The 12,131-nt window shown below is 42.3% G+C and overlaps 1 protein-coding gene across 1 annotated transcript in view; it reads left to right on the top strand.

The window, feature by feature from the left end:
* LOC311227059 (uncharacterized protein) overlaps nucleotides 1–12,131 on the top strand; it is a 34,975-nt gene that overhangs the window by 10,983 nt on the left and 11,861 nt on the right. The window contains exons 2-3 of the mRNA XM_084312577.1: nucleotides 983–1,055; nucleotides 1,499–1,628. Of these exons, the coding sequence (XP_084168703.1) occupies nucleotides 1,004–1,055; nucleotides 1,499–1,628 (182 nt within the window). The 5' untranslated portion in view covers nucleotides 983–1,003. The remainder of the gene's footprint in view (nucleotides 1–982; nucleotides 1,056–1,498; nucleotides 1,629–12,131) is intronic.

Here is a 12,131-nt window from a genome sequence, read left to right on the forward strand (position 1 = left end):
ACGATGTGCGTTATAGCCCCAGACAAATGGCAGAAGTATAGTGTCTATCTGTTTAAAGAAAGAGGCAGTCAAAAAAATAGGCACGCTCTGAAAAAGGTAAAGCAACCTGGGGAGAACCACCATTTTTATGACATTCACACGCCCCACCAAAGACACTGGCAAAATTCTCCACCTCTCCATATTTTTCTTCAATTTTGAGACCATTTCACCAAAGTTCAGTTTAAATAGGAGTTTGGGATCCTTTGGCATAACTACTCCCAGATAGGTGAAGTGGTCATATTCTATTTTAAAGGGTAAGCTGTCAGTAAAGGAAGAGTCTAGGCTCCCTGAGATGGGCATGAACACACTTTTCTCCCAGTTAATGGAGTAACCAGAGAAAGTACCAAACTGCCTGATTAAATCTAGGAGGCATGGGACGGAGGAGGCAGGATCAGCAAGATACAGGACCACATCATCCGCATATAGCGAAATACGGCTCTCATACTTTCCCAACTTTATTCCTGTGATGTTGGGATGACTCCTGATACTGATAGCCAGGGGTTCGAGGGCTAAATTGAACAGTAAGGGACTAATACAACATCCTTGTCGGGTGCCGCGATGGAGTGGGAAGGAGTCAGATCTATCAGAATTGGTAAGAATGGAAGCTCTGGGATGAGCATACAACATTCCAATAAGAGAACGAAACCTGTCACCGAAACCAAAGCGCTGGAGGACACTGAACATATATTTCCATTCAATCTGGTCGAATGCCTTTTCAGCGTCAAGTGATATGATCGCCGGCTTAGTGTCCTTTCTTTGTACAATAAAAATTGAAACACAAATTTAATAAACTTTTTTTGTACTAACATTTTGTACAAAAAGTACTAATGTACTTACAATGCACATATTGATACATTAAGTATATTAAAGCATAGTTTTTAAACCCACATTTTTACCTGGGTCCTCAGATCATAATGAAACAACCGAATAATTGTCTCCTTAGGTGTCTCATCAACTAGCAGCCATGAAGTTCTCCATTGTCGCAGTCCTCGTCGTTGTCCTTGCTTTGGCACATGGTAAATCAGTTTACTCTCTTGTCCTCACTCACAATCAAAAGAACACGCCAACACTTTGGGAAATTAGCTTATCGTCTTCTCCAGAGAGAGACAGTAAGATAGATACCAGTTTCCTCTCTGTGCGTTCAGTAGAAAGCTATCTGCCTGCACGTTAGCCTAGCTTAGCAGGCATTGTCCAACTAACACCTCTCCAGAAGGCTAACCGGCCATGTCCACTAACATGCAGCCAGATAGCTTTCTACTGAACGCACAGAGAGGAAACTAGTATCTATCTTTTTGTCTCTCTCTGGAGAAGACGGTAAGCTAATTTCCCAAAATGTTGTCATGTTCCTTTAACTTCAAATGTTGTGTAACCTTTTGTAAATGTTTGTCCTACTACCCCCCATTTGTAGTGGAAAAGGACTTTTGGAATGTTGTCACATCACATGTTTGTCTCTCCACAGGAAGCCTATCAGCAGAGATTAATATTGAGCAGCTGAGGGAGCAGGTGGATGCGATCAGAGGCAAGATCGTGTTGGCCACCACTGACCTGGCTGAGAAGATCAAGGCCCTCGACCTGGCAAACCAGGCCCAGTAAGTCATGTCTTACATGTCTTACTCCATGTATCAGTAGGGCTGTCTTAGCCAACACAAGTGAGGTGACATTACAATAGAGCTATGTCATAGCCAACACGGAGTGAGATGACATTACAAATCAAATCAAATGTATTTGTAAGGCCCGACAACACACGTTAATGTCCCCATGGACCGGACATGTCTTCTTTAAAAGTCAAGAAGAAACATCACAATAAATCAAGAACAAACAAAACTAAAAAACACACCATGAAATCCAAAATAAATAAATGCAACACTTCCAGACATACCCCAGCGAAGGTAAGGGAAAGCTCACTAAAAACCTAGGAATAGGAAAAAATCACCACAGGGGCGGCTAGGTGGTGTAGTGGGCAAGGCACTCGCCACCAGTGTGGAGACGCTAGGATTCGCGTGTTCGAATCCAGCTCTCCACATTGTTTTCAGTTTAGCTGGTCGTCCGCAGTAATACACATTGGCCGTATTACGGGGAGGGAAAACTGAAGGGTGGGGATCGAACGTTGTGAACAAGCGACTCCTACAAGTCGGTTGGTGCGCCTGCGCAGTAGAATCAGGAAGTGTCGGGGGCAGCGTGAGCCTCCCACGCGTTACTCCTCGACACTGATAGATCGAGCTGCGCAGGTGAAAAGATGCGACTGCTGTTACCTCAAGTACCGGAGGGGACTTGTGCTATGTATGACTTAGTCCACATTGCAGCCGGCTTGTGGGAGGCAAGAAACAGCGTTCGTGACAGGGGAGGGTTGAATTGGATGATACGAAATTGGGATGGGAGAAAATATAGAAAAATGGGAGAAAAAGTGGATCAAAAAAAAAAAAGGAAAAAATCACCACAGGCAATATGGAGGAGAGAAACCTTAGAAGGGCCGTTCAAGGGCGTGTTCTTTTTTTCCGTAGCCGCATTTTGCGGAGACGCTCTCTGATTGGCCACTGACGTTTCTGGTGCGCCCAATCGTGTGACGCCTGTTTCTACACCGGTTAAGCTTAGCCACTCTTTCGAAGTTGGTTAAGGTTAGAGTTTGTCTTAGAGCAGGGCGATAGAACACCAGCCCTGATTCCAAACGCTAACCTTAACCAACTTCGAAAGAGTCGCCTAAGCTTAACCAGTGATAAACTAGGCGCTAGGTAGTTTGCTGCTGTTCGACGCGGAAATGGGCAAAGACACAGCTCGTCACGCGATTGGGCGCACATGTCAGTGGCCAATCAGAGAGCGTCAGTCAGTGGCAATCAGAGAGCGTCTCCGCAAAATGCGGCTACGGAAAATAATTACGCGTTCAAGGGGGGATCCCCCTTCTTGGATGTCGGTGTTAGTAGTGTTGCTATGGATGATCATAATAAGGTGGAGAATAAAACAGGCGAAATAGTTGGTATGTATGAACATATATATACGTCACGTGTAATAAAACACAAACATGTACATGCAATAGCAACTGGGGTACATAAGAACATTTTTAGAAAGATTTAAATAGAATAGAGCTAAGAACAATAACAACTAAAGAGAAAGCATAAGGAGATGAGCGCTAGTGTGAAAATAGGATAAAGGCTAAATGTCAAGGCTTGGAGCTCAAAATATCAGTCATATTCCGTTCGGATCTATTTGAAGTATGTCATAGCCAACATGGAGTGAGAGGACATTACAATGGAGCTATGTCATAGCCAGGGGTGTAAAGTACTTGAGTAATTGTACTTCATTACAATACTTAAGTACTGTTTTGGGGGATTTGTACTTTACTCTAGTATTATTAGGTTTGTATACTTTTACTCAATTACATTTCAGAGAAAAAAAACATACTTTTTACTCCTTACATTTAAAATGCAGACCTACAAAGTACAATGTACAAATATTGCAGGTCCAACCATTTTAATTAGTATATTTGTTTCTCTGGCCGAACTAACATTAACGTTATTAATCCTACGGCTGCACTTTATTTAAAAACAGCCAATCAAATCCCCATCAATGGAAAAAATTTACCGGCCCATACCCATGCTGATTGGTCCTTGTGCAAGACTAGAACGCGGGGATCTTTGATTAAACACCTGCTATCAGAAGAATAGACAGTCAGAGTGACAAGCTACAGAAGATGGTCACAAATGATAGTACGAGTGATGAAGAGGACGAAACTGAACATTTCATTGCCCCGGAATTAAAAAAAAAAATTACTTTTACTTTTTAGTACTTTTAAAAGTAGATTTTTTTTTTTTTACTTTTACTCAAGTGTGTTTTTAGCCAGATACTCTTGACTTTTACTTGAGTACGATTTTGAAACGGTACCCATACTTTATAATTTCTGGGTATTTTTTACACCCCATGGCGTGAGAGGACATTACAGTAGAGCTATATCATAGCCAACATGGAGTGAGAGGACATTACAGTAGAGCTATGTCATAGCCAACATGGAGTGAGAGGACATTACAGTAGCTCTCTGCTCCTCAGTAGCTAAAGTAGCTCTCAGCCCATCAGCTATTACTGATGATGATAATGAGTTGCTCTCTAACATTCAGGGGAAGAGATTCTTAAACTTCTCAAACATTACAGGGATGTAAATGGCATTACATTAGTCTGGGAACTAGGGATGTTCAATGTTTATTTTTTGAAAACCGATACCGATCATTTCCGATATTACATTTGAATGCCAATATCGGTAGGCCGATAACATCGGACATCCCTACTGGGAACCCTTGTCAAGAAATACTTGTTACTGTTATTTAGCAGCACCGAATGCAAGACACTCAATTCGAGGTGGGGAGATGAATGGTGAATGAAGGATATTGTCAAATTAGGGCCATCCCTTGGGGCGCTCAAGTAGCACACCACGTACTGCACTGCGTCGCAACACGGCAGTCCCGGGTTCGACTCCCGGACCCGGCGACCCCTGCCGAATGTCCTCCCCCCATCTATCTCCCATTCTTCCTCTCTCTCTCTCTACCGGACTGCCAAATAGTGATAAAAATCTACCAAAAACAGAATTAGGGCCGCCCCGACTTAGTTGACCAAGACTGTGTTAGTCAATTAGTCGATTTTATGTTTATTTTTATTTTTATGCTGAATGTGTCATTTCCTGAAAAATTATAAACTATAAGTACATCTCTGATAAGCTCTAGATTTCCGGGTGCGTGTGATTGCATGTGAGAACCTCAAACTTTCGATTAAATCAACTAATAGATTAGTCGACACCTCCTATGCAGACAGCCCTAATCATGAATATTGTCTTTGTGTTAAATTGTTCTTGAGTGTACACTGTACAGGTGTGTCAAACTAAATGTCCCCCAAGAGGACAATAAAGAATCTATCTTATTGAGCTAATAAGTAATTAGTGAATGAAATACTGAAATTTTACCCTTTTGGACATAACACTTGTGAAGTATCGTTATCATCGTTAATGATGTCATTAGCAAGAACAAGTATATATTGTTGCTCCATGGTCCAGTTCAGGGACGTGCACAGGACTTTAGAAAGGCAGGTGCCCCAAAAGGAGAAAAGGGCACAAAGTATGAAATGTAATTTCTGGGGTTAATACAAGTCTATGGTACATTCAGTTTCACCACTAGATGTCACCAAAACTACATAATGTCCCTTTAATAACACAATATGTAGCCTGCCTGCAATTAAGCCCATGTACAATTTTAAATACATGTAGGCCTAATAATAAACAAAGTAGCCATAGATAGCTTAGCTGTGTATTCTGTAGCTGTGAGTGATATACAAGTATGTTTGTTTTCTTGGTTATCTTTTGTGTCACCTGTTTCCAAAATGAGCTTATTCAGATTTATCATAATAATGAGGTTTAGGTATTGGAAGACATGCAATTCAGCTGCAATTTTAAAAGAGAAACAAAACACTGGCTTTTTTTTAAAGCTTTTTATTGTTGAATAAAATAACATTGAACAGTGACACATTGAAGATGGAAAAGAAAAGACTGAGAAAATGTGTCTTTTTTAAGTTTGTAAATACAATTATTATTATTGCTAGCTTGTTTCCTGTATTGCTAGCTTGTGTCCTCTCTTTCTGTACCTTTTTCCTCCCTTACAGCAGCAACCTTCTGGGGGCCATGTTCCTGTAGATGTCAATCACCTCGTTGTGATTGATGGGGATGTCTTTCTCGATAGCAAGGAGGAGGAGATCAGAGAGCCTCTCTTCTGTGCATAGACTTCTGAGTGTTGATTTGACCAGTTTGAGCTTGGAGAAGGACCTCTCCACTGTTGCTGTGGACACTGGAATGGTGGCATATGTTCTTATCATTTCCACCAGTGTTGGAAAGATGTCATGTCCGCTGTTGTCTCTGAGAGTTGTTAGCATCCCCTTTACTGTGAGTGTTTTTGGGAAAGAAGCGTGGAAAACCCTGAGCTCTGTTTTCAGCTTCTCCTCTTCTCCTCCATAGAATGCACACAGTGTGAACAGCCTCAGCAGAGTCAGGACCCATGGCATCTTTACCTGCCCAGTTGCTGGCCTTCGTCAAACTGTGGAGTGCATTTAGGATCTTGTTCGACTGTGTCTCCCCATCCCCCCTAAACCTCCTGTGTAGTTCCTGAGAGAGGACATCAGGGAATGGGTAGAAGAGCTTGACTCTGTAGTAGTCTTCCACTGTTGTGAAGGCGTGACTCTCTGTGGCTGCTGTGGAGCTTTGTTTGTACCTGGCAGGCCCCTTTCTCTGTCTTTGTTGTCCTGGGGGGACTATGGGGATGCTGATTCCAGCAGCTTCTGCCTTCTCTGTGGCACTCTTGTACAGTTTGGCAAACTGTTTTTCTGTCCTCAGGTTGGTCAGGGTATCCACCACTCCAGAAACAACGTAATAAGCCGTCGACAAGTCAATACCTTGATTCTGGAGTGCATCGGAAGCATGTGCAGTGACCTGAAAAACAGGCGTGGCAATCTCCAGGCAAAGGAAGAACTCGAAGTCGACTGCTTTAATGTACATCTTTGCATCCCCAGCAGAAGTATCTGGAGGCTCTTGGTCGGTGATATCAGTGAGGGCCTCCACCACAGCATCCATCACTTTGTTGAGGGCCTTCAGGGCTTGCCCAGCGTGTGTCCGAGAGCTTCTGAAGTTGAATCACACGTTCTCCAGGGTGCAGGTCCTATTGGCATTTTATAAATGATGTATGTCGTTTTGTGGAGGAAGTGAAGAACACATAGAGCTTCTCCACAAGGTTGAAGAAGGTGATAAAGTGCAGGCTTGATTTTGCACTTTCAACGAGCACTAGATTCAGGCAGTGGGCGTGGCAATGAACATACAGAGCCATGGCATTGTGCTGCAGTATTCTACTTTGCAGTCCTTTTTACTGCCCACTCATGTTGGCTGTGCCATCGTAGCCTTGACCACGCATGTTTTCTATTTCTAGGTCATTGCTCTGTAACAAGTCCAGGACTGTTTTCTCCATCTCCTCACCTGTTGTTCTGGACACGTTACAGACCTGGAGGAAGCGCTCCTTGACATCAATTTCAAACACATAACGAACAACAAAGGATACCTGCTCACAGTGAGACACATCAGTTGTTTCATCAACAAGTATTGAGTAGATGTTTGCCTCCTTCATCTCTTTCCCTATCTCTCTTCTAGTGAATGTGGCCAGGGCCTTTATGAGATCATTTTGTGTCCTGTTTGAGAGTAAAGAAACCCAACTCTTCTTCTTTCCAACTTTCTTCTCTTTGACATGATCTAAATGTAGCTTCAGTACACTGTCGTATTGGCTGAACATTTTCACAAGTTCAAGGAAGTTGCCCTGGTTTGAGCTTTCAGCAGACTCATCATCACCCCTGAGAGCCTTTCCCTGTCGTGCAAGATATGAAATGATGTCAATCAATCTGGTCAAAATGTCTCTGTTCTTTTGTTTCTCTCGCTCTCTTATCGCTTTGCCTTGAACATCTGACACATCAAGAGCTGCTTGACAAGCACTCTTTTTGTATGTGTTCCATCGCACCATGCTTGTTAGGTGGGCCTCTGAGTTTGCATGCTCTTGTATAGATTCAAGCCCTTTTCTCCAACTGTTTAATCCAGCCACTCTCCAAGCAGACTTGCTGTACTTCTCTCCAAGGAAAAGCCGACAGCTGAAGCAGTACATTGTGTCCTTGTCTGGTGAATACTCTAACCAGGGCCTGGTAGTATACCAATTTCTTTGAAATGAACGTCCATCTCTGTTTTTGGGACATCTAAGTACAGGTTGACTTGGTCCTCTATCAACACACATTTGTACATAACTGGCATTACATTTGAGATCAAAAGCTTGTTGGTGGGCAGGATCTTTAGGATACTTTAAGAGTGCAATTTTCGATAGGACCTCTTCTTCTACATTACTTGTAGGCCCAAGTCCTTCTACATCTTCCTCCTCTCTTTCAGGTTCTTCTACATCCTCCTCCTCTCTCTCAGGTTCCTCTACAGCCTCATCCACTCTCTCAGGTGTTGGTTCCAGCCAGGCATTCATAGATCTGCTACCCTTAGCTGCTTCCTGGCGCTTTTTCTCCTTCATTTTCTGATATCTTTCTTTTTTGGGCATATTTCTGCAGGCATAATTAACACAAATCCAGTTTAATTACAGATGGTAATATTTTAAACTCAGAATGTACAGCTGCTGAAATAACAATTTTACCAATTAATAATTAATTGCATTATTATAATAATAATTACAATAATAATACATTGAGATACATTGAATATATTGAGAGAGAGAGAGAGAGAGAAGAGAGAGAGAGAGAGAGAGAGAGAGAGAGAGATAGAGAGAGAGAGAGAGAGATAGAGATAGAGAGAGAGAGAGAGAGAGAGAGAGAGAGAGAGAGAGAGAGAGAGAGAGAGAGAGAGAGAGAGAGAGAGAGAGAGAGAGAGAGAGAGAGATAGAGAGAGAGAAGAGAGAGAAGAGAGAGAAAGGAGAGAGAGAGCGAGAGAGAGAGAGAGAGAGAGAGAGAGAGTTTGATTGATTGATTGATTGATTGATTGAAAACTTTATTAACAGATTGCAGAATGGGTACAATACAGTACAGCTCAATACACACAATTGTTAAGGGGATGCAGACCAGAGAAAGACTTTCGTCTTGTTTACATCAGGGTCCCCCATTTTCAATTCATCAGGACATATATGACATACATGACATACAGATAGTCAGTACTGCTACATCTATACATTTATGACATACCAGATTTGCAAATACAGTACTGTTTGTGATACAGAAGGAGTCAAGAAAAGGGAGTATATACATTTGACGTAGAAACTGTACATTGGAGGAGGTTGGGTGGGGTTGTGTGGGGGGGGTTGGGTACATTGGGATATTGACAACCATACTGGGTCATTTACATTGGAGGTGGTTGGGGGGGGGGGGGGGGGGGAGAAACACTGTATAAACAAGCAAAACTGTACATTGAGGGGGGGGACACACTGTACAAACAACAAGCAAAATTGTACATTGGACTATTGACAAAACCATACTAGGTAAATTACTGTACATTGGAGGGGGTTGGGTTAGGACATTTACAGGGGCCAGTTTTGAATTGCAGTCTCCCATAGGTGTATGAGAGAGTATGCTACGTGATTTAGCAGACAGGGAGGGGCTGGGGAGGGGTGATCCGGCGACGTGTTTCACGAGAGCCGCGCATCTTGCAAGTGAGGCGGTGAGATGAGAATGTGATAAAGCATAAAGTAAAGAGATAATGCAATGCCACCGCGGTATGAATAATAAGAAATGTAGTATGGGGGAAGTGCAGTGTTGCCACTTCTAGCCTGCCTGCCTGATTGCATGAGAGAAAAGCATGGACAATCACAACTTCACAAGGCATGCCCGAAATATACAGTGCACTGCAAACCCGACATTTTATTTTGTTGGGCAAATACCTTACCTGATGATGAAGTGTACTCTTGCTTTGTTTTAGTTGAAATAGTAACTGTAAAAAAGAGGTCTTGACTCGAGTGTGAGCTCAACAGCTGGATATCAATTTTGTGTTCAGTGCACTGCTGGCCCGGCTGTCGCGCGGTTTACATCATCTCATCATCACTATGCTATGCGTAAATAATAGGTCCTTCCAGGAGAGGGGTGGCATTTCTCTCTCTTTCTTTACCTAATATTTAGATTCTATCGTGACATCTTTCATTTGGAAGGGTAGGGCAGTCTCTCTATAATGTGCAACAGTAAAAAAAAGAAAGAAAAAATGGTGGGCATAAAAAGGGCACTTTCTAATGAAAAATGAAAAAGGCAGGTACCCGGGCACCCCTTCATGTCTATGTGTGCACGTGCCTGGTCCAGTTCACAGCAGTATAGTCCGGATACACCACACCATACAACACCATTGATTGCCCACTTGCAAGGGAAGGAAGTGATATACACTGTGTACAACAGTGAATAACACATCAAACAACACTCACAAGTTAACAACATGGAAACATGGTACAGTATCCCTATTATCAGTGCAGTCTGTCTGCCATGCAAATGGAGAGGCCCACGCAGAACATAGAGCATAGCATACACAACAGTATGGGAGATTCGTTTTTTATTAGATGCCAAGCACCACAACCACCTGGCCGGCAACAGGGACGGACAGGGATTAGAAAATGGCCCCCAGACTTTTTTACCGAGACTGGCCCACCACAACCGGTCCGGATACTCCCCCTCCCCTTCGACGCACATACAAACACACCAGCCCTAATTCCACCACCATAGATAGATAGATAGATAGATAGATACTTTATTGCCATTTCAACACATGGTTGATTGGGATTTGTCTCGGTGCAATGCTCATTCATCATAAAACAGTGGAAAAAACATACAGTATAAAAACATACAATATAAAAACAAGGCTGTCAAAGTTACGCATTCTTTTAACGTCACTATTTTTTTAAACGCACGATTAAATGGATTTTTTTTTTTTTTACTAGACTTCACTCAGGTGTATTATTGATACTCTCATTGATACTATGTTTGTTTCTGACTAAAAGTGTGTGTGTGTGTGTGTGTGTGTGTGTGTGTGAGAGAGAGAGAGAGAGAGAGAGAGAGAGAGAGAGAGAGAGAGAGAGAGAGAGAGAGAGAGAGAGAGAGAGAGAGAGAGAGAGAGAGAGAGAGGGGGGGGGGGGGGTGAGAGATGAGGAAGGAGCAAGAGAGAAAGAGAGCTGGGAGAGTGTGAGAGAGAGGGGGGGGGGGGGGTGAGTCCTCAGCCCTTGTGCTGGTGAATGTAACAAGTTCCTAACGTTTTCTTTCCCCTATTATTTCATGCATAAATAAATGCATTCATTGTTTTAAATAATTATTTTCTTTTAAGTTATTTTGTGCATCACTCTGTTTTGAATTTGATGCGTGTTAAATGGCTGCATAAAGCAAGCATTTGTTGACTCTCAGTCATGTTGATAAGAGTATTAAAACTTGAAAAAGATCCGTTTAAGGTAGATTTAGATAAAAAATATGTGATTAATTTCCGAAACTATGGACAATCATGCGATTAATCAGATTAAATATTTTAATCGATTGACAGCCTTTACAAGAATATGTATATCTTATAAGGCCACAGCTGTGAGGATGCCATGATAGATTCAGGCAACTATATTGTGCAGTCAGTGCTTCATGATGAAGGTTTATATCTGAACACTAGGCTGTAGAATGTATTTCAACACAGGAAATAAGTCAGATGATGCTGTTGTCAATTAGATCACTTTAATCTTGAAACTCGAAGGACTTACTCCTCTGGGTTACTCTCCTTGGTATTGCCAGTCTATGAATAATAATTACAAACACCAGGTACTGTACACATTTGTACTTCTTCTTCTAAAGTGTTGTTAAACAAAAAATGTATTGAACTACGGTAACTAGGGGTACTTCTCGCAACGTTGCTTTGCTCAAATCCACCTGTTCACTGTACACTGTACATTGGAATACTGACAAAGCCATACTTTGGTAATGTACTGTACAACTGGGTTAGGACATTTGTGGGGGCCAGTTTCAAATTGCAGTCTCCCGTAGGTGTTCTTTGAGAGTGTTTTTGAAAGTGGGTAGTGATTCACATTCCTTTACAGCTTTGGGTAGGGCGTTCCACATTGATGTGGCATAATTGAGAAACGTGTTTAGTCCCTTGTTTGAGCCGAATCTGGGTTTAACATGATTTGTGGAGCTCCCTCTGGTGTTGTGATCGTGGTATTCACTGACCTTTGGGAAGTATTTTGACATGTACATGGGTACCTTGGTCGTGTAATGTATCTTGTAGACCAGGCCCATTGCAAGTTGCTGTACTCTGTTGTCTACTCTAAGCCAACCTAGGTTGTCAAAGTGGGCAGGGGTGAGGTGGGTTGTAAGAGTCAGGTCAAGCAGTAGTCTGACTAGTTTGTTTTGAGATGTTTGTAATTTGGTTTTTAGTGCCTTTGATGTGCTTTGGTACCATGAGGTGCAAGCATAGTCGTAGTACCCTTGAATGAGTGCTCCTGCCAGAGTATTCAGGGTATTCTTGTTTACCAGAGAGGAGATCCGGTACAAGAATTGAGTTTGTTGATTGACTTTTTTTATTACATTGGATGCCATTTTGT

Source organism: Notolepis coatsorum, assembly GCF_963971535.1.
Source record: "Notolepis coatsorum genome assembly, chromosome: 4".
NCBI lineage: Eukaryota > Metazoa > Chordata > Actinopteri > Aulopiformes > Paralepididae > Notolepis > Notolepis coatsorum.